This window comes from Populus trichocarpa, chromosome 18 (assembly GCF_000002775.5).
Source record: "Populus trichocarpa isolate Nisqually-1 chromosome 18, P.trichocarpa_v4.1, whole genome shotgun sequence".
In the NCBI taxonomy this organism is placed as follows: domain Eukaryota; kingdom Viridiplantae; phylum Streptophyta; class Magnoliopsida; order Malpighiales; family Salicaceae; genus Populus; species Populus trichocarpa.
The window spans coordinates 5,753,824-5,776,871 of NC_037302.2; the positions used below are offsets into that span (position 1 = coordinate 5,753,824).

The window sequence follows — 23,048 nt, forward strand, 5'->3', positions numbered from 1 at the left end:
AAATGGAACCCATTGAAACCAGGAACAACCCTTTGTAGATAAAATCAGTGTCAATGATGATTTTCTCTCTCTACAACCAGAATCTGATGACTCCCTCTCTCCTTTCTCAGACTAGGGATTGGAAAATAAGAAAAGTAAATTTTTGGAACAAAATCTAAATTTCAAAAACAAAAAGGACCGAAAACCAATCATTTGGAAAGTATGAAGACCAAAGCAAACTTTACTCGTGAATTCTGAAATTGCCACACATTTTCCTCACTGACTCTAGATCCTGACTTTTAATCTTGCCCTTTATTAAAAAAGAATATAAACAATTCACCATCAATTGGCCACAAAAAAACTCAATCAAAGAGAGAAAAAAATCGATAACTAAAAACCAAAAAATATAGACTATTGAAGTTCATAATGAATCAAGGCAATGCATATGCACCGTGCAAAACCCTGTTGCCTTTTATTTTTTTTTTCTTTTCATTTAATAATTCTACTTTATCCACTTGCTGAAAACAACTCCTAACACTATCAAAATGATGCCATGTATTCCAAAAACATACATGTATATAATGCCTCTACGAGGAGGACAGGTGAGGGATGGATTTAAGAGAACCCAAAATGATCTAGTTAGGCAACGTCTTCGGCCAGGTCCCTCTAGACAGCTTTAAGGAGGAATGGATCATTTGATTTTATATCTAGGGGTTTTAATATGTATACCCAAATACAATGTAATATTATAAATGCATTAGTTTTCATTGGCTGAGTAAAGTTTTTTTTATTTCCAAAATAATCATTGCTTTTAAAACTAGGCTATTTTATTTTGCTTATTATCATATTTTTTAAAAAATATTGGTTAAATAGTATGGCATGAAAAAAGAATTGACAAAATAATACAATTTGTACATGTTATGATTGAGAAACACGACATTTATCGTTTGTTGTTATTTAGAATAATGACATTTACAAAAAGAAATTATGAAATAGGCAGGAGAGAGGAGAGATAACCAAAGAAAAAAGAAAAAGACCTCAGAGGCACACCGAAACTTCAATTACAACCCTATTGGTATCATAAAAAAGATCTCAGCATGACAAATCTAATGACATCAAAGATGGTCACCAACGGTGAACTGAGTAAGCCACACTTGCCGCCAAAGGAAAGTGATCAACCTGTCACCTTTGGGTGACAAGTGTGGCTTACTTAGGTCACTGTTGGTGACGTTCCTTGATGTCGTTAGATTCATCTTGTCAAGATATCTTTTATGGTACCAATAATGTTATAATCAAAGCTTTAGTGTGCTATTAAGATCCTTTTTTTTTCTTTTTCTTTTTTTCTCCCTCCTCTCTCCTATACATTTCATTATTTTTTTTTTTGTAAATGTTTCCATTCTAAATAGCGACAAGCTATAAATATCACGTTTCTCAATCGCGGCATGTACAAACTATGTCATTTCGCATAATTATTTTTTATGCTGTGCTATTCACCAATATTTTTAATTTACTATTCTAATTTTTAAAAAAAATCTCAAAACAAATTTAGCTAAGAGTTGATACTGATTAGATGTTCAATCACATGGTTGAGTATATTCAAGAATAACCTATTTGGAAAAATATAAAATGTTTATGGAGTCAAAATCATAAATTTTATGGATGGCCCACTCATGTTATGGGTTTCACATCTTTTTTTTTTTTTTTTTATCAATAGCAAGTGATATATCAAAATTTCTCTTTAGTGTTCTTACTAGTCATGGACCCGTCCTACACTATGAGCTTAATTTTCTCCATAGAAAATAATGCTCATATGCCACAAATGTGTTTCAAAGGAGGAAGATAAATCTACAACTTGGGTCATAAACTTGATTAGGTCAATAAATTGGTTTTATTTTAATTAAACGATAAAAAAGGCAACAATAGCACATGAACCAAATTAAAAAAAATTGATAATAATAACCTAGGAAATTTTTTTTTTAAAAAGGAGTAAATGATGTAGCTCAATTCTCAGCCCATTAAATACAAAATGATGAAATTGGTAAATGTTTTTTGTCTAAGTCAATCCAAGATAACATGACAACTCTATAATCAAGGTCGAGTCAACTCGGATTATCCCGTCAAACACACAGCTCAAGTTATAAGACCAGGATAACATGATAGAATGAAAACAATGAAAATCACAAAACCTGTTTTTTTTAAAAGAAGTTATTGTCAACTCGCGTTAACTTTTCAAACCCGTGACCGAGTCATTAAATTGAAAGCACCCTATCTAGTAAAACAATAAAACCTAATTCTTAATCAATTAAATGTTGAAGGATGAAATTGAAAAAAGAATTACAATTATACAAAAGGATTAAAATTTAGAAATTAAAATAATGAGGATCAAAATTGAAATGCAAAATAAATCTGATCTTTGATTGAAGGGTGAATTTCAAAAGAAAAATTAATTTAACAAAATGATGCAAAAAAAAAAATCAAAAGAATGAGGATCAAAATTGAAATCAGAAATATAAATAATTTTTTATTTGATGGTGAAATTAAAAAGAAAAATCAATTTAATGAAAAATGATGAAAAAAATCAAATGAATGGGAATGAAATTGGGAAAAAAATAATATATTATGAATTGAGATTAAATAATAAAATTAAAAATAAATAAAACTTCTATAAAATAACCAAAAACAAAAACAAAAAATAAAAAAATAGATTAAAATTAAAATACCAAAAAAAAAGAAAGACCGAGTTCTCCAATTCCTTCCATTCTTATTCTTGTTTATGATCAAATATGGGCACGTCATAGACGTTGCTGACGAATAGTTATTTCCCCAACTCAAAAAGAATACTAGATCGTAGAAAGTTCACGGGCTTGTTAATTAATCTATGAACAGGCCAGGCTGGACTTCTCAAAAATTTCAATTCTTAGCCACTCACTCTGAGACGTGTCAGGCATTCATGAATTTCACATCCATGCAAAGCTGCCCAATCCCCAGACTAGCGCCACGCCACGCCCCGCCACGCTACTATACACTCCATACGACCGACCACCTACCATCTCCACACCATCTTCTAGACACCACCACACCATACCTTCTTGTACACTTCACGAGGTGATACACCTTCACTCCCCGCCACGTTCCTTGTCTCTCCCTCCCTATAATACCATGCTAGCTCGTTCCATTTAAGAAGAAGGTTAAAAAAGAAGAAGCAACGCTTGCTCTTAGCTTTCCCAGTCTTTATTTCTTGTGAGTGCGTGCCACGCAAGAAAGAAAGTCATGTCGAGGTACGAGCAATCATCAGCACAACCAACTTCACGCAAGGCAGTACTGAAGTTTATGACTGCAGGGACAATAGGTGCAGCACTGTTGGTGTTGTCCGGGTTGACTCTGACCGGAACAGTTATAGCCTTGATCGTGGCTACACCAATTCTGGTGCTGTGTAGTCCGGTTTTGGTCCCAGCAGCCATGGTTGTTTTCTTGGTATCTTCTGGCTTCTTTTTCTCCGGTGGGTGTGGGTTGGCTGCTATAATGGTATTGCTGTGGACATATAATTATGTGACTGGTAAGCATCCACCTGGTGCGGATAGGCTGGATTATGCTACACGGAAGATAGCAGAAAAGGCTAATTCAGTACGTGCAACCAAAGGCTCAAGAAGCTACTCAAACTTCTTAATTGCTTGGGTTAATGGTATAATGTGATTTGGCGTACGTGGCTTCTGCTTATGTCTTGTGAAGCAGTGTGTTATGCTTTTCTTGTCACTTTCCTCATTATGTAGTATGTCTTTTGCTTTTGAAAAACAAGCTGCATTGTGTAGATCTTGCTTTTCTCTTAAAAAAAAGGAAGAAAAATTGTGTTCAAAAATGAAAAACTGCGTTGGATGATGGGATGGCCTCTTGGACCTAAAATAAACAAGTATAGAATGATGCTTTTGCATCTTTCTACCTTGCTATATATAGAATGATGCTTTTGCATCATACGCGGAACGTCAGTACTCTATGGACATTTTGGGATGGCGATGTTCAAAGAAAGAAATGCACCAACTAGTTCTAGAGAACAGTCATTTCTCAAAAAAAAAAAAAAAAACCTTTCGAAACATGAAATTGAACTGCAAGTTGTAGGCATTTTGGTGGCTCTCATCCAAATACAAAGTATAACATCAATAAAACACTGCAAGTTGGCACAATACATTTCCCGTAATGCGATAATTTGACTTTCAACAATACATCCCGTATAACATAAATACGAGTAATTATAAGTTGCATTCCATTAATAGTTCGGGTAAGCATGCCAATTACACATGGATGATTCACCATCTCCAGTATTTATCGATGTGGGATGCATGCAAATATTTTATTTTTATGTATCCTATAATTTTTTAAGAGAAATATATAAGCTGATATCTGAGTATAACACGTCAAATCATTATATCAAACCCAACGCGGATTCCTTCACGTGAAGAGATGGAGTATGAACCACATGCACGACAGATTTAAAATGTTGTAAGTATTTGTTACTTTCTATAGGTTTGGTCAAAACCATTGCATTTTATTTATGGATTAATAATTTGTATTTGCTTAATATTAGGTTGGACAATTATTACATGATGGTTGACGTGTTGCTGCTGATTTTCGTGATCTCAATGATGATGATGGACTTGCTCGATATTGTGTATCTTTTTAGTTCGAGACACATTGTACTATATTTGACTTGTTATGAGAGACATTGAGCCTGAATGATGTTGTCTTTGAGAATGAAACCACATATAGACATATGGAAGTCGTGCTATTGATGAAGTCGACCCAACCACTCATTGTCGTAGAAGACATAGATAGACTCGAATGTATTATTATGTTGTGTATAATTATGTTATGTTATTTTTTTAGTTTTCTTATTATTATAATTACTTTTGTAATATTTTTTTGGCTAATTATTATGTTGATTTTAATATTATTTTATATATTATAAATTTTCATACTTATTTTAGATAAGCATAATTTAAAATTGTTAATTTGCAGGCAGGGTCGGAGCTAGGATTATTTATTGGGGGGCAAAATTAATATAACAAGATATAATATTTTTTTAAAATTTATTGTACACGAGTTATAAAAAAAATACAAACATATAATGACCTTTGCACAAGGTAAAAGGTTTTGAGCTATACCAAATTGAATCAAAGCGATGAAGTTAATTTCATTTTCATAATATATCCATCACTTTAATTTTGTTGGTCTTTATACCTATTAAATATAAACATACAAAGTATATAAGAAACATTAGATAAAGCGAAACATTATTTATGTTTGATAAACTTTGAAATAAAGTAAAAAATAATAAAGAATGATTCTTACATATTTATTTTAACTGTGCTCGTCGTTCTTTCATAAAATAGAAATCATCGATTATCATATCAATTATGAATCTTTCAGCAATTTCTTTTTCTATATAGACAATCAAATAATTTGCAAGAAAATCATCCTCCATCCGATTGCGAAGTCTTGTTTTAACAATCTTCATTACTAAAAAAGCTCGTTCAGTAGTTGTTGTCGAAATAGGAAGAGTCAAAATAAGCTGAATCAACCTGTTAATGAGTGGATAAATTGTTGATTTTTCTGTTTCAACCAATCCTTGACAAAAATCAGCAATCGATGACATATTCTTTAACTTTGGATGATTAGGTACATCAAGCTCATAATGCTGCAACTGAAGTCTCAAATGAATTTTTTCTTGGTTAGAAAAATCTTTAGGATAAAACTTGTCAACAAGTAAGCATATATCTTCAATTTTGAATAATTTATAGTTATTTCTAGGATCTAAAGTTGTGCTCAACTTAAGAAGCTCGATCGCTTGCTCATTGAATATATTATTTAGCTATTGCAATTGTTGATCAATGATAGCTGTAAATATATTATCCCGGTAGTGATGCTCAACTGTTACTAATTTTTTTTATGGCGAGATCGTCTCACACTAAAAAAACAAGCATCCATATCAGGAACTTCAATGTCTTGATGCTTACAAAATGATGTCACTTCTTCTAAAAGAGTTTCCCAACTATCATCTCCTAACTTCTGAATTAAAGTCTTTGTAGTAGTCACCAAATGCATAACATTTAAAATGTCTTGAGATTTTTGTTGTAGGGCTTGGCAAAGCATATCAGTAATTCCCATAACATTCTTCATTAAATGTAAGATGAATGCAAAATCAAATGACATTAGCAACTTAAATGAAAAGGCTGCATCACCGCGTTGAGAATAAGTAGATCCCTCTAAAGCAATGTTTTCAAGAACTAAGCAAGTTGCCCCATATATTTTTCTCAAACTTCAAATTGATTTGAAGTGCGTACTCCATCTGCTATCTCCAGGTCGTTGCAAACCACCTACTTGATTAACTCTTTTACCCATTTCAATCTTACCAATATCAACTAAATGTTCAATTGTAGTTGCTTGAAAAGCCCATAATTCATCATTACGCTTACAAACCACCTACTTGATTAATTCCTTTACCCATTTCAATCTCACCAATATCAACTAAATGTTTAATTATAGCTGCTTGAAAAGCCCGTAATTCATCATTACGCTTGCAAGAAGCACTAACAATGTTAATAATAAAAATCAAATTCTAAAAGAAAGTGTGAACATCAGATATTTCTCTAGCTGTAGCAATAAGAGCCAATTGTAATTGATGAGCTAAACAATGTACATAATATGTATAAGGGCAATCATTAATGAATAAAGCTTGCAAACCATTCCACTCTCCATGAATATTACTAGCACCATCATACCTTTGACCCCTAATATTTTGAACATCAAGATTATGATGAGATAAAACAAAGAAAATCTCTTCCTTAAGAGTTGAAGCAGTTGTATCTTTGACATGAACTATATCCAAAAATCGTTCTCGTATAAATCCACTTTTATCAACAAACCTAATAACAAGGGCTATTTGCTCTCTTCTGGATTCATCTTGAGCTTCATCAACAATTAAACAAAATCTTGCATCACCAATCTTATGACGAATTGAAGACTGCACATTTCTAGCAAAGACATGCAAAATTTCTTTTTGAATTTGATGTGAGGTGTATTTAGCATTTTGTGGAGCATTATCCAAAACAAGAGCACCTACTTGATCATTGTATGATGCTAAAAGTTCCATCATTTCAAGAAAATTACCTCAGTTTTTTGATTTTGGACGTTCATCATGCCCTCTAAAAGCACATGCTTGAAATGTGAGCCAACAAACAATATCAATTGAAGCTTTAATACACAATCAATTATTTAGAATTTCTTAAGTAGTTTGCCTCTGAACTACCTTCTCAATATGACATGACTAATTTTTTAAATTTTCCAAGCACCTGGTAGGAAATCTATGAGTTGAATTTGGACATTTTCCCATATGAGTCAAGAATTCACACCGTTCTCCATCATTAACTTTCTTCCAACAATTGAATCCTTTAACGATAAATGTATCTGATCCTGACTTTCTAGATGGTTTACTTAGAAATAAATAGTAAGGGAAACAAAATGCAATATTTTTCTCTGAATATTCAAGCCATGAATAACTTTTGAACCAATGAGACTGAAATCGACGAGGATGTTTTTCACCAGTCAACGGATATTCAGACATCAAAGGTTGATATGGCCTCAAATTAATGTATGCCCTTCGAATTTCATCTTGTTGATTAACCAGGTATTTTCAAATTTGAGGACGATTGCTTGGATCTTTAAGTAAATGAGCAATGTCGATTCTAGTAAGAGGCTGCACACTAATCAATGCAGGTTCTTCGTAAACTGAAGCACATTGAGGTTGCTCAACCATAACTTCAACATTACACATTGGAGTTGGTTCACTAGGCTGTGAGTTATCAATATTTGTTCTTTTTTTCTCAAAAAAAAAATCAATTCTTCTTATTTTGTTCATGGTTCAACCTAAAATCAAAATATATATTGTGAGAAAAAATTGGTAATTTTGATGGCTCTGCTAAAAGCAAAACATAAAAAAAAAATCCAGGTATAATCAAGACAAACCAATAAAATATATCTAATTTATTTGAAAAAAACATCACTATAACAAGAATTCAAAAACAAAATTGGTAAAACTAGCAGATCTAAGCCAAAAAAACAAAAAGAAGCAAAAATAATAGAATTATAAAAAAACCTTATCAAATTCTTAACAAACATCCCAAACACAAAATAAAAATAAATTTTAAGTTTGGGGTTAGCGATGATCAATTACCTTGATTTGTTTAATGAAACAAAAAATAATCGGTGGCGTTCTGCTTCAATCTTTCTGTTTGCAATTTATATTTTTATTTCTATATTTTACCTTATATTAGGGCTGCAGCTTAGAATAAATGGTAAAATCTATATAACTTCATATTTTTTCTTTTCATGTAGATAGTTTTAAAGTCAAAGATAACAAATATATTTACATTAGACAGGCTCACCCATTTAAATATTACATCTTAATTACTAAGCAATAAAAAACAAATCCACAGAATCAGTCATTATATTTTTTTTCTTTGCAGGGGCTAGGCCTTGCTTGCCTCCCCTTGATTCTGCCTCTGTTTCCAGGTGAACATATGAACATTGCGAACAAGTTGAGTAAAATTTAAAATCACATATTTACATGTTAAAAAGGTACATTGTTATATTTCATTATTGTCACTATCAATTATCTTTATAATTAATAAATAAAAATAATATTTATAAATTATACATTAATTTGAAATTATAATTAATGAATAAAAATTATATTAAAATATCACACTTTAAATTATAAATTTGAATTTTGATATTTTATAATATGATTTAAGGTTAATTGAGGGTTAGAGTTGTTTAGAATTTGTGGGAGTGAGGCAAATTCAATGGAGGGGTTTTGTCATAACACAATTACTATTTACATTAGCGGTTATAATAATTCATTAATAAAACGACGACGATTCTTATTAGCGGTTATGTGAAAATGTGATGTTTTCTCAGTACTTTTTTAACTAATGCTTTTACTTAGTTTGGTAAAACACCGACATTGCATGTTGTTATAGTTGGGGACGCAAAGGCCTCGTGAAAAGTTCACGACATTCATAGAAAATTTCCAGGAGAAGGCTCGCTGATGCATCAGAACTCCTCCTATGAAACGAATTGAAATATTCAAATGGGCAGTACCAGAGGTCACGCCAACACTTGCTACAGAATATGATCTGGGGAAAGATGGTCTCTGCTCAAACAATTCTGACATCAAAAGAGGAAAACTACAAAAATGATGGAAATACTTTTATCCAATGTCTCTGGCCTGATGGAAGAAAACTAGGAATGATGAAAGCCATTCTCAAACAAAGCAATACCAAGCCCAGTGTGGGATTCCCAATAATAGAATAGTTCATCGCAAACCTGGTTGTGATCAGGAATATCATCAGTGTTGAAAATCCGTATCTAACAATCTTTTCAGAATCATCTTTCTTCAATTGTATAGTAAAAGCTAGCAGGTATCTATCATCAACAAATGGGGATTTAAGATTCAGAATTACCAACAAAAAAACAGATGAAAAAAGAAATAAATACAGAAGCAGGATACGGTATCTCCACTCCATACCAGCCCTTTCAGTTCGGAAACGCGGGAACCCATTTGCAGAGGAAGTGTTTCCTCCCCCAACAATCAAAACATTACCGTCGCCAAAAGCTGGCCTGCTGCTACTGAACCCAACAATGTAGCAGCACGCACATGGGAGAGCATAGCAGATCAATCTCAACGAACGACTGCTCGTCTACTAAATATCCATTCTGTTTATCCTAGAAGACGGAGAAGAGAAACTAAATGGTGCGTTTTGGAAGCAGAATGACGAATAAACCACAATTTGTTTCCGAGGGGGGTTTATTAGGAAGCCCATAATAGTAAAATCACAGAGCCCAGGACACTGTAATACTAATGAAAAAATACGCGACTAAACGAACCCGCCTAAAAAAATCTGAAGCAGAGAAGAAGAAATCGAAGAATCAAGACCGTAATCGCGAGAGCTGAATAATGGTAGGTTAATTTCTTGAAATTATTAGCTTGATTAATCAGCGATTAACGCTGTTATTTAATGAAACTTGGGTGTTTCTCAGTTCTCTATTGCAGCCATTAACGATACTGATTCTAAAGAGCAATGGGAACCCTTAGCCCCGACTAAAGAAGCCCAGGCTCGTCTCTCCCTCCCTCCTTTTACTCTTGAACAATAAAGTAATAAAGTAACATTTATTTACTCTAATTACTACACATTCTGTTATTAAATTTAATGCACATATCAATTTTTTTTTTTAAACCTAATTTCATCGCCAATTGTGTGATTTTTTTTCCTCTTTTTTTCTCTTATTATTGGGAGGTTGAATTGCAAATTTCAGGAATTTCATCTTACACAAAATTATCATGATGGGCTGCTTAAATTACAAGCGAAAGAGTATGATAAGGCATGCGAGTTATTGGAATCGGTTTTAAAAGATCCGTTAATATCAAATGCTCAGGTATTTTTATTTATTTTTTTGCTTTTCTTTTCTGAAGGCTAATTTTAAAATATTAATTTGTTCACCGTGCTTGCGTAGATTGTTAAGTATGTTGTTTATTTGTTCTTTTAGGCTGATCGTAATGCGAGTGATGGTCATTTGCTACAACTCAGGTCTGTATCTGTTGCATTTTCTATTAATTTTTTTGGAGGGTTATATGATATGCTATTGATTTTGTTGTTTTGTAGATTCTTGGTGCTGAAGAATCTTGCAACTGTTTTTCTTCAACAAGGTCCTAGTCATTATGAGAGTGCTCTTCGCTGTTACCTCCAAGCTGTAGAGATTGATACCAAAGATTCTGTTGTCTGGAATCAGCTGGGAACATTATCTTGCTCGATGGGTTTGTTGAGTATTTCACGTTGGGCGTTTGAGCAAGGGCTTCTATGTAGCCCAAATAATTGTAAGCAGTTATCTTGTTCCAATGTTCTATAATTTGTTGCTTGGCCAGCGTCCAAACTCTTTGTTTAGTGTTTGTTTGTGTTAATTGTTTGGATATATCATTCATTCTTAGTGTTTACACGTTACAGTTTTCAGTAAAATTGCATCATTTTTTTTATGATGTGGACAAGTTTGTCTTCTCTCTTTGTCATGCATTCAGGGAATTGCATGGAGAAACTATTGGAAGTTCTTATTGCCATTGGTGATGAGGTCGCATGCCTTTCTGTAGCAGAGTTAATTTTGAGACATTGGCCTTCACATTCTCGTGCTTTGCATGTCAAAAATACTATTGAAGAGTCGGAGCCAGTTCCATTTTCTCCTAGAGGTATAGATAAGCTGGAACCTAAGCATGTCAGGCTTAAATTTCTTGATAAGAGAAAAGCAACCAATGAAAATCTTGATGAGGGTATTGCATGTAAACGGGCAAACCACAACATAGAATTGCTCCTACCCGAAGTTTCATGGGCAGCTCTCACTGATGCCATTCTGGAAATTTTACTTAAACTCAATGGTTTTGGTTCTGAGATGGGGGGTGACACAGTATGCAGATCTGGGGATATCAGGTTAACTATAAACATGCCTTCAAATATGGAAATTATCATGGAGTCTGTGGAAAAGAAAGGGTCAAAATCCATCCCTAGCGTTCAAAGCATGTCTTTTGTCGATTGTAACTCTGAAAGAGCCAGCAGTGTTAAGGAAAGGGATCCAAATATTATTGATGAACAGCCTCATGAGAGGCGGAGCACTCGTCTTAGGAGTCGTAAACCAGGAAAAGAAGAATTGGATTTTGATACCAGAAAGGATCTGGCCAAAGTCGTAGTTCAGCTCATAGAACCTTTCATAGTTAAAAATGAGGATTCTGATCTTGTGGGTAGTTGTTCGGTTCCATGTTTTGATCAGGCTAATTCATTGGACACGGAACACAATGATGTGGCTGATTTTGTAAGGGAAACTTCAAAAAATTATGGTGCTTACCATATGGGCCATTTGCTTTTGGAACATGCTGCAAGCAGGGGCCTTAAGTATCAAGATGCGTTTGTCAAATTCTTGGAGTTGGAGAGGTTGACAAGACATTGGGGGAGAGATAGGACGCCTGAATGCTGCCTTTTTCTAGCTGAACTATATTATGATCTTGGATCGTTACCTTCAAATGTTTCCAAGATGTCTGAATATTTGTCAGAGGCTTCCTATCATCTTTGTAAAATAATTGAATCAGTAGCTTTGGATTATCCTTTTCACTTGACTCATGTATCTGGAAATATAAATTTCTCTTCAGATAAGAGTTTCCAAGATAGTGATGAAACATTAAAAGAAGGCACTGGAGGCTGGGATTCACTTTTAAACATTTCCTTATTGGACAACAAAAGTTCCTTCTGGGTTCGGTATTTCTGGTTGAGTGGGAAATTGTCTATCGTGGATGGAAACAAGGCAAAAGCTCATGGAGAGTTCTGTATTTCCTTGTCTGTTTTGGCAAAGAAGGAAGTAACAAACAGTGCTCCATCAGTCTGTCTTCCACACCTGAAGATTGATAAAGAGTTAACTTTAGACAGGATTCTGCATGGAATTAATCTATTAAAGCTTGATCTCTTGCTTGAGAAGACCGTAGGAGAGAAGATTGAGAAAGAAATGTATTCGGATTGTATAGACTTGCTTGCTCCACTTCTATTCTCTTCCAAGCATGTTCACCTCAATGTATTGCCATTGCCTGCTGCTGATAAGAAAGGTGAAGAATTTACATGCATCGAACTTTCAGCATTAGATACATTAATTGAAGCATGTGAGAAGGCAAAGCCAATGGAAATTGAGGTATGTTTGAAGAGTCACCAACGGAAGCTGGAAATACTCTTGATACTAGCTGGTATGGATGGATATGTAACCTTCCATCAGAAGTCTGAGTTAAAGGCATACTTTGCCTCTGATATAGTGTCAAAAGAAAATCCAGAGAAGCACTGGAATGACTTGGTGATGGAGGAAGTGAAAGCAATTTCACAATGTGTATCACAATTCAAGAACTTTCTGGGTCCATCTGTTGATTCTGTAAGTTGTTTATAAAAAGAAATACTTTTTTATGGTCTTTTTTTTTTGTCAAAGAACAGCAATTTGTTTCATCAGTTTAGACAAAATTTACAGTTTATAGATGTTTTCTGTACATGATGCAAATGCAGCTTGTGACCGTATGATTCTGTTGTTTTGAGTAATGGCTCTTTTCACCTCCTACATAGTTATCATTATTTCCATTGCTACAGAATCATGCATTTGTGTATATATTATGCTTGCAGAATGGAAAAATCATTCACTTTGGCAGTATTGGCGACATTCAGTCTTTGCTGCTGGCTGTCATGTGCCATATTGCAAATTACTTATCTAAGAAATCTTCTGTGCCAGCGATTAGTGAAGAATTAGAACAAAAGCAAATTTGCTGCTTTGTTGATGCAGGCATTGCATACTGCAAGCTTCAACATCTCGTCCATACCATCCCTGTTAAAACCCAAGTAAGCTATACTTTTCTAATGTAAAATTAAACGTTGGATGTGAGGGCATATTAATCATTTGCAATCTTTTCTTCTTCTCATATTTTTTTCTTGAATTCTTATTTCCAATGCTTCCAATGCTAGGTTGAACTAATTGTTGCAATCCATGACTTACTTGCTGAGTATGGCCTCTGCTGTGCTGGCGGGGATGGTGAAGGGGAGGAAGGAACATTTCTTAAATTTGCAATAAAGCATCTCTTGGCATTGGACATGAAGCTCAAGTCCAACTCAAACTCTTCCAACATAGAAGCAATTCAACATGATGACAAGCTTTATAGCCCAAACAAAACATTTAAAACTGAGACAATATTAAATACATTGGGTGTAGAGGGGGGTGGAGCTGAAATCAATGAAGTAAGTGCTACTATGAGTGATGGTTTTGGAGGGATTTCTTCCAAAGATGTATCATCTCCTGCAGGTCTAGAGAAAGACCATGCAGATGTAGAATGCAGAAAAGTAGGTGGCAATGAGGGGAAGAACAAAGGAGAAAAACCCATAGAACATATCAATGAACTTAGTGAAGATGAAAGAGAGGAACTTGAGTTACTAATTGATAATGCTTTGGATCAGTGCTTTTTCTGCTTGTACGGTCTCAATATTCGATCTGATTCTTCCTATGACGATGACCTAGCCACTCACAAAAATACCAGTCGTGGAGATTATCAGTCCAAGGAACAATGTGCTGATGTTTTTCAGTATATACTGCCATGTGCAAGAGCTTCGTCAGTAAGTACTCTCTCTATCTCTCCTCTCACCATTTGTATAAGGTCTGTTTTAACGCAGTTGTGTGCATATGCATCTCAGAAAACTGGATTGATAAAACTTCGTAGAGTGTTAAGAGCTATACGCAAACACTTTCCACAACCGCCAGAAGAAGTTCTTGCTGGAAATGCAATAGATAAATTTTTAGATGATCCTGATTTATGTGAAGACAAACTCTCAGATGAGGCTGGATCTGAAGGGTATCTTGAAACCATAACAAAGGTAATATTTCCTGATGCAGGAAGTGTCAAACAGCACAGGGCATTGATGGTCAGAAGGTATTTTCTTACTCAGATAAGATGTAACTTCTTTTTGAGGTGCACTACCTTTAAAGAATGAGCTAACTCCATGAATAATTTACTTATTCAGCTCCGAGCCATATTTTGAAGTGTATTGCAACTTGTATTATTTCCTAGCCCTTTCAGAGGAAATGAATGCAACTGATAAATGGCCAGGCTTTGTACTGACCAAGGAAGGGGAAGAGTTCGTACAACAAAATGCAAATCTCTTTAAATATGATCTACTGTACAACCCTCTACGCTTTGAAAGTTGGCAACGGCTTGGAAATACTTACGATGAGGCAAGGTTTATTTTAGTGTCAGTTTAATTTTCATTACTCTGAAAACCAAAGATAGCTGGTGTGGTTTACAGTTTTTTCTAGACTTAGTTTGAATGTTTTTTTGTTTTCACTAAAGCAGGAGGTAGACTTGTTGCTAAATGATGGAAGTAAGCACATAAATGTGGCAGGGTGGAGAAAAAATGTTACTCTACCTCAGAGAGTTGACACAAGTCGAAGGAGGAGTAGGCGTTGTCTATTAATGAGTTTGGCTTTAGCAAAGACACCAGCCCAGCAGGTTTGTCCTTTCTCAGTATTATATACAAGGGGCACCAGATATATTCTTTTCTGGTTTCTAGACTGTTTCTATAGTTATGTCTTTCATTTCTTAAACTGTATGGAGGTGCCTTAATCTATACAGCAGCTTGCTGTGCATGTGGCTTGTTTGAGATGGGACACATTCTCATGGTTTATTTGAGGATGATTACATGATATCACACTGAAAGTTCTGAAGCAACTTATGATGGATTGTTTTTGAAGTATTATTTAGTGCCATTCCATCATCAACTACTTTCAATCCACATTAACATAAACAAAGTATATCTTATTAGACAGAATGCATGTCCAGCAAGTTTACTGAACATAATTTAAGGTTAAGGTTTCTACCTTGATGATTTGTATTCTTGGTATAATTTGTTTTAACCAGCTTGGAACTTTATCTGTCTCTAGTGTGAGATACATGAGCTGCTGGCACTGGTCTGCTATGACAGCCTTCAGAATGTGGTACCTTTTTATGACCAAAGATCTGCCATACCCTCGAAAGATGCAGTATGGATGGCATTTTGTGAGAACTCATTGAAGCATTTTAAGAAAGCTCACACACAAAAGTAATGGATCCTTTCTCATATGATATTACTGTTTTATGGATCCTTTTTCATACGATATTACTGTTTTATTCTTTTATTATGATACTCCTATATAGACTTTATAGAATTTGTTGATGTTGCAGGCAGGATTGGTCGCATGCATTCTACATGGGGAAACTCTGCGAAAAGCTTGGATACTCATATGAGACATCACTATCATATTATAGTGTAGCTATCGCTTTGAATTCATCAGCTGTGGATCCTGTCTATAGGATGCATGCTTCTCGCCTAAAGTTACTTTGCAAATCTGGAAGACTGAATCTGGAGGTTTTAAAGGTTTCTTCTCTGGCCTGCACCTTTCATAGAAACAGACTTCGAAGAGAGAGATTCCTATTTTTATCTCTAACTCCTTTTCTTATCCTTTTGGACTTGTTTTCCAGAACATGTTGTGCTTTTGGATTGAACTGCAATCTCTGTACTTGTGTTGTGTGTGTGTTTGGCTTCTTCGTGATGTTTACTTGTGTTTCAATGGTTATCATCTTACAGTTCTAGGAATTACACAATATTTATATTTATCAGATGCCTGCATATTATCTTTATATCTTATCTTTTCTTTGTTACAGGTCCTTGCAGAATATTCCTTTAATGAATCAACAAAGGATTCTGTCATGAGCATACTTAGTACATTTGCACCTGAAGTGTCATGTTCAGCAGATAATATTGAGGACATAAGCACTGAGGAAAGTTTTGAGAGAAAACATGAGGAATCAGTTCAGTTAGAAGAGGTGTGGCAAATGCTTTACAATGATTGCATTTCTGCTTTGGAAGTTTGTGTTGAAGGCGATCTCAAACATTTTCATAAGGCCAGATACATGCTTGCACAAGGACTGTATAAAAGGGGTTTGAATGGTGATTTGGAGAGAGCAAAGGATGAACTTTCTTTTTGCTTCAAATCTTCTCGCTCATCCTTCACTATAAATATGTGGGAGATTGATGGGATGGTCAAAAAAGGAAGGTATTAGTTCCTTTATTCCCTACCTATTTCACAATTATTTGTGCAAAATTTGGGGGCCACATAGACATAAGATCTAGACAAATTTTTCTGGTGGTTTATCACTTCGTAGAGAGCATGGTCTCACTGCTATTCCATGGTTCATGTTGAAGGCTTTCTTGATTTACCAGCAATAGTAGCATGGAAATTACATGAAAATCATTCATGGGGAAAGAAGAATGCTATTTGTAAAATTGATTTAGAAATGTGAAAGGGCATTGTCCTTCAAATCCCAACTTTATCTAATACATGCAACAAATCTTCTCACTGAAATTTCCCTAATTCATTTCATAAAAACATCAAGTCACTTTGTCTCTTGGTGGTATCAAAATCCCCTTGATAATTAGCATATTCTAGTTGTTGCTCATCTTGCTGTTAATGCTGACGTGCATTACATTTGTTTATTATATTTGGATGTCAGGCGCAAAACACCAGGTTTTTCTGGGAACAAAAAGGCCCTCGAAGTAAACTTACCAGAAAGTTCCCGGAAATTTATTACTTGCATTCGGAAGTATTTGTTGTTCTATCTGAAATTGTTGGAAGAAACTGGAGACATTTGTACACTTGATCGAGCATTTATATCTCTAAGGGCAGATAAGAGGGTAAAAGCTCAACCCTTTTAAACTTTGTTTTCTTTTACATTGCCTGGCAAGAGCCATGCCTGCTTCCATTTTAGTCATCCCATCATATCTAGGAAACGACTTCACAAATGCTTGATTGTTGCAATTAAAATTGTATATCAGAAAAATGTTCATACTTTTGTTAACAACACCATCAATATAGACATGGCTATACTTTGAATATCAAAGTGCTCTCCACCTTTATATTTCTGCTCCTAATTTGTTCACTCATTTTGTGTTAAGAGTGTAGGAAATGGAATACAAGCAGGATTTTTTTAATTATTGTCAAGGGCTCTGCATGCAACTGCAGAGCTTGTTAGTTATCTCATGCCTAGCCAAATAATATCTTCCTATCATTATCAACATAGAAATTTCTAGGCTTATCTACGTTTATGATTTCATTCCATGTTCCATGATCTTTATTTGAGTATTCATTTTGGAATCTAATTTCAATTTAAATCCAGTTTTCGTTGTGCATTGAAGATCTTGTACCAGTAGCTCTTGGGAGGTTTATCAAGACCCTTATATTATCGATATCTCAAGTTGAGACTGCCGACTCTGGTGTTCCTGGCAACTCTGGTCAGCAACTGGAGAAGATGTTCTCATTGTTTATGGAACAGGGGAACTTATGGCCAGAGATATTAAGCTTGCCTGAGATCAGAAGCCCAGTAATTTCTGAGAGCAGCTTATATGGGTAACTAGAATATTTGTTAGATTTTGTCCTTATCTTTTATGGTGAACTTCTTTTGGCTTCTTCCATTATAATTTTGTTAGTGGTTCGTCTAGAAATGAATTGTTCAACTTAGGTGTTTACTTGTGAAAATATCTTATTCTGAATGACTTCATCGTAGCATTATGTGCTAACCTTTGTCATAATTTCAGATTGCCAACTTCTCCCTCAAACTGTCTAGCAATGTTTTTTGAAAATTTCTGTATCATTGATACCCTATTAATCACAAGTCTTCTATCAAATTCTTAATTGTTCAGCAATATAAAGTTTATTTATGAGATGTCAGTATTCTGACTCATATCAAGATAACTGATGTTTATGAATTTGTGTTTTTGGCATGGTATTGCTAATTGTTATTTGGCCTATTGTCTTCTCTTAGTTGTACCTGTCTAAGAATTTACTACCTTGTTACAGATATCTCCACAGATATATTGCTTCACTAGAGGGGAATGGAAAGCTTGAGACACTTGAAGCAATAAATGAGAAGATTCGAAAGCGCTTTAAAAATCCCAAGTTGTCCAATAGCAACTGTGCAAAGGTATGCAGGCATGCGTCCTTTGCCTGGTGCCGATCTCTTATAATCAGTTTGGCATTGATCACCCCCGTACAATCTGGACTCCAAAGTGAGATACATGCCCTTAACTCATCAGATAGCAATTTGGAAAGTAGTCTTTTGCTCTGTATTGATCTGCAAACAAATGAGTTATGGAGTCAATCATTTGAGGATTCTACCTCCTTGGGAAATCTTGAAACAAAATGGAACCCCATGTTGAGTAGAATCAAGAATATAGTGATTAAGAAAGTTTCAGATGAAAATATTGAGACTGCTACCTCTCTGTTTAGGAGCTCTTATAATTTCTACCGTGAGAGTTCCTGTGTAATGCTCCCATCTGGTATCAACCTTTGTTTAGTTCCATCTCGGCTGGCAGTACAAGCCCAAGTTCAGCCTAACTTGGACGGAGTTGAAATTCTTGATCTTAGCATTCCAAGGAAGCTTCTCTTGTGGGCTTATGCACTATTGCATGGCCGTTATGCTAATATCTCAGTTGTTGTGAAGCATTGTGAAGAAAATGTGAAGGTATGGGTGCTAACTTGCTCTTCAATGATGTTTTGTTTGGCATGCCAGAGACTTCATTCATCACATATGTAGTAATATGGAATCTACAGCTTATATACAAAGATAACTAACGTGAGAAAGTAGACACAACTTTCATTCGTTCAAGTCCCTAGACCATTGAATCCAAGGGTGTCCAACTTTCATTCGCTCAAGTCCCTAGACCATTGAATCCAAGGGTGTCCAACTTTCATTCGTTCAAGTCCCACCATTGACTCCAAGGGTGATGGACACGGCAAAAATGCACTTGTCAGTCTTAGATTTCTAATAAACTATTTCTGCATGAAAACATGATCTAGGACATGTTTTTCTCTGTTTGGTGTAGTTTTCTAATAAACTATTCTGCATGAAAACATGATCTAGGACACGTTTTTCTTTGTTTGGTGGTGGCATGTAGCTAAGGGAAAAAAAAGGGTTCATTTGCAAGGTCAATAGTAGATTGAATATTTTTATTGTCAAAGAGAAAATTGACTGAAATTGAAGTGGACACATGCATCATGATCATTGTGGTTGTGTTTTTGCAGTCAAAGATGAAAAAGGGACCTGGAACCTCATTTGTGCCATCCAATGCAAGCCTGCCTGCTGCTACCGTTATTCATACAGGTCATTTACTCCACCTTATGAAGCAACAAGTTTAATTTTCTTACTCAAGGTTGCATAAAATTTGTCTTTAGATTAGTGTGTATAGCTTCCCTCTTATGCATCTCACCTCTCTCAACAAGATGTTCATGGTTCCTAGTCATTGAAGCTATCTCCTCCACAGCTCAATTTACATTTGCACATCAGATTTTCATGCATCTGCATGCTGATGGCTGTTTTCAAATCCTATGTCAGCTACAGGTGGTGGGAAAGATAGTGCTACTCAAGGTGGTAGCAATGAACCAGAGGTGCCTTTGGTTAGCGTACCAGTGACTGCTGTGACATCGGTCTCATTATCTGAGGGTGATAGCATACAGTGCACAAATCCGCCACTAACTTCTGATGAGGGCCAAAAGATTTTATTCGCTACTCCCCAGCAAAATCAAGATAACAGCACCCCTGACGGAAGGAATTTTGCAATGAATGAATGAAGAGATCCAGATAGTGCTGCCTTTGTTTTTAAACTGATTGTTGTAGAAAATAGTCCATGCATGTCAGAATTGCTTCTTAACACCCTTTTATAGAAAGGAAAAGAGAAGATATGAAAGAACAATGTGAGTAAATTCCACATGTGACTCAATTTTAGGACCTGTAGAGCTTGTGTAAAGAAACAAGCCGTGTGTTGTAATTTTTGCTCGTGTAAATAAATACAGGAATTAGCTTTGTTTGTTGAGCTCATTGGGTATCGCTTGATATTTGTAACTTGCTAGGCTGGACTAGCCAGCTTGTTACGATGGAATTGGAGCATAAGGCCTTTGACAAATCATCGAAGAATACAATCTGAACAGATGCTTTGATTTCTCCATCCCATTGTCTTACTTCGAACTCTCATCCTCTGTTATTATTGAAGATTCCAAATCAATGTGATCACAATGTTTCAAGACAGCAAGGACATATGTAGATAATAAATCTGTCTTCATGATAGTTTTTGCGTGAATTTATGTTTTTTTTTAAAGCATGAGTTGCATAAAAAAAAGAAAGAAAAAAAGACTGGCCATGGTTAAGAGAAACTGATGAAAGGTAAAATTAGAACGAACAGATACTTTAAGAAGGGCAGCATAAATATTGATTTTGCTATAGCGGTTGAACACTCGGCCATCCTATGGTAATTAATTGGCTTCGAAGTCTTCAACTTGGTAGCAAAGAACAGCAAGTCGGGAAGGATTGGTGTTCTTTTGTAGAATATTGATTTTGCATGCTGTCGTAAAATGTTCGATTTTGATTGCTTGTTGCTCAACTTATTGATCAAATAAAAATTCTTAGATAATTGTAATGTCAAGCTAATTTTTTTAAAACATAAAAATATTTAGACAAAAAGAATTTTTTTGACAGTATCATTAAACTTGGTTTCACTAGTCAATCTTAAAACCTTTCAACTTGACTTCATACATAGTCCAAACTTCAAATTAAATTATGTGGGAGTTGTCTTAATATGACCAGTCGATTTGGTGGGTCTAAAGGCAATCCGAACAACCGAAAAAATATATTTTGACTTTAAAATAAATTAATGATATTGAGATGATGATATATTGTATCACACCAAATCTGTGATCCAAGTCATGAACTCTGCTAGGCTTGTCGCATGTGTGCGGCGTCACGATGATGCGTCAATTCATGATATTTGGAAATCAGGAAATAAGATAAGAAATTCTTGTCTTTTATCAGTGAAAAGAGGGAATGAGAGTCTACCTAATATTTTGGTCACTAGAAACCCTAACTGGTCTCAGAGATCAGGCACGAAGACTGGTTGCGTAAAAGAAAGATATTATCACCCAAAATACACCATACATAAGATAAGCTGCATTGTTTAATTATTTGATAAAAATTAAAGTATTGTCGTGTTTTCTAATTGTTGGTTTTTTTAAGGTTTAAGAGGAGTTCTCGGTACAGAGATCTTTATCTTATTAGGTATAACCTAACCGTTCTAATGTCAACAAAAAAATAATTAACTCTTATTTAATATTAGGAATACGTATAAGTTCGTAATCCCAGATATTAAAAGAAAGCAAAATATTTTTTTTGATATTTTTGAAATATTTTTTTAGTTCTCATGACTTTAATAAACTGGTTATTAAAGCTCAAAATGCATGCTAATAAATATCATTTTTTTTGCATGAAAATACGACATGAAATCTTTTTATATTTTTAAGAGACTTGACCATATGCATGAAAACAAGACATTTTTTTTGTTGTTTTCCATATATATATATATTGCAACATTTCAGAGAAAACTGAGTATTTTAATACAAAATTTATATTTTTACAGTATAAATATACAAACCAATATTAATCAAAATTGATAGAAAAATACGCAAGAAAATCACAATTTTTTTTGAAAGGATTTTTGGAATTTGTTTGTTTGTTTTTTTGTATTTAATATATAATATAATATTATATATTATTATTATTATAATATATTGGGTTGGGCCCAACCCAATTATGGTTGGGCCGAGATCGATCCAAAATAAATTGGGCCCAGGTTAGCCCAAAAGAGAGACTAGGCCAAGGTTGGCCCAACAGAGTTAGGCCAATATCAGCCTAAAAAGGAGTTGGGCTAATTTCAGCCCAACAGACTCTATACTAAGGGGATGGGGCTGGAACTGGTCCGACTCATGAACAATGGCTCTCCACTATTCATTAGCAAAACAATAGAGATGTGGGGGGTGGTGAAGCATAAGAAGAAGGAGGGGGTGGTGAAGCAGGAGAAGGAGGAGGGCGATGGAAAGTTGACCTAGCGGTGGCTAGTAGTGGCTAACAGTGGTGCAAGTGGTGGTACTGGTGGTTCTTCTTCCAAACGAGGGGGTTGTGTACTAGGGAGCTACTTTGCCAGTCGACGGTTCTTCTTTTTTTTCTCTATGTGTTTTTCCTCTGTTTTACTTTTGTTCTTCCTCCTCTCTGTTTCTGTTTTCCTTTCCTCTCTTTTTTTGCCTTTTCGTCCCTCTCTGTTTTTCTCTTTCGTTTCTGTTTTTCTCTCTCCTCTCATTTCTCTTTTTTTTTTTTTTTGTTTTTCCTCCCCCTAGTTCTCTCTCTTTCTTTGTCGTCCTCTGTTTCGTTCTTTTCCTTCCCTCTCCTCCTTTCTATTTTTTCCAGTTCTCTTTCATTCTCTCCTTCGTTGTCTTGTTTCCTGTAAGTTCTCCCTTTTTTCATCCCCTAGTGATGGGGCATTTATAAGGGTAGGGGGAGCAGGAGCTACCCTACCCTTGTCCAGTCATGGTGATAGGGCAGGGTAGCTAGG

At 35.0% G+C, this 23,048-nt stretch overlaps 2 protein-coding genes and 1 long non-coding RNA gene across 4 annotated transcripts; 2 read left to right on the forward strand and 1 right to left on the reverse strand.

Moving 5' to 3' along the window:
* The first annotated feature begins 2,917 nt into the window (after window positions 1–2,917).
* On the forward strand, window positions 2,918–3,794 carry LOC18107599 (oleosin Ara h 15.0101). Its single transcript, XM_024589656.2, has one exon. The coding sequence runs from the start codon at window positions 3,250–3,252 to the stop codon at window positions 3,670–3,672; it is 423 nt and encodes a 140-aa protein (XP_024445424.1). The 5' UTR covers window positions 2,918–3,249; the 3' UTR covers window positions 3,673–3,794.
* Window positions 3,795–9,031: 5,237 nt separating this feature from the next.
* On the reverse strand, window positions 9,032–9,775 carry LOC112324903 (uncharacterized). Its single transcript, XR_002978887.2, has 2 exons — window positions 9,560–9,775; window positions 9,032–9,456 (listed from the first exon to the last, which is right to left on the reverse strand). It is a non-coding gene; the product is annotated as an uncharacterized LOC112324903 (long non-coding RNA).
* Window positions 9,776–9,844: 69 nt separating this feature from the next.
* Window positions 9,845–20,486, forward strand: LOC7476635 (calcineurin-binding protein 1). 2 transcript variants are annotated; one of them, XM_024589540.2, is made up of 19 exons: window positions 9,845–9,991; window positions 10,072–10,146; window positions 10,348–10,467; window positions 10,579–10,619; window positions 10,695–10,906; window positions 11,105–12,981; window positions 13,224–13,436; window positions 13,560–14,201; window positions 14,280–14,515; window positions 14,607–14,817; window positions 14,936–15,091; window positions 15,523–15,680; window positions 15,803–15,995; window positions 16,283–16,674; window positions 17,132–17,312; window positions 17,795–18,024; window positions 18,475–19,138; window positions 19,699–19,777; window positions 20,009–20,486. In XM_024589540.2, exons 1-19 carry the CDS (start codon window positions 9,989–9,991, stop codon window positions 20,242–20,244), a joined length of 5,919 nt encoding a protein of 1,972 aa, XP_024445308.1. In that variant the 5' UTR covers window positions 9,845–9,988; the 3' UTR covers window positions 20,245–20,486. The 2 variants fall into 2 exon arrangements, with proteins under 2 accessions (XP_024445308.1, XP_024445309.1); XM_024589541.2 differs by having other exon boundaries at window positions 20,015–20,486.
* Window positions 20,487–23,048: the final 2,562 nt, after the last annotated feature.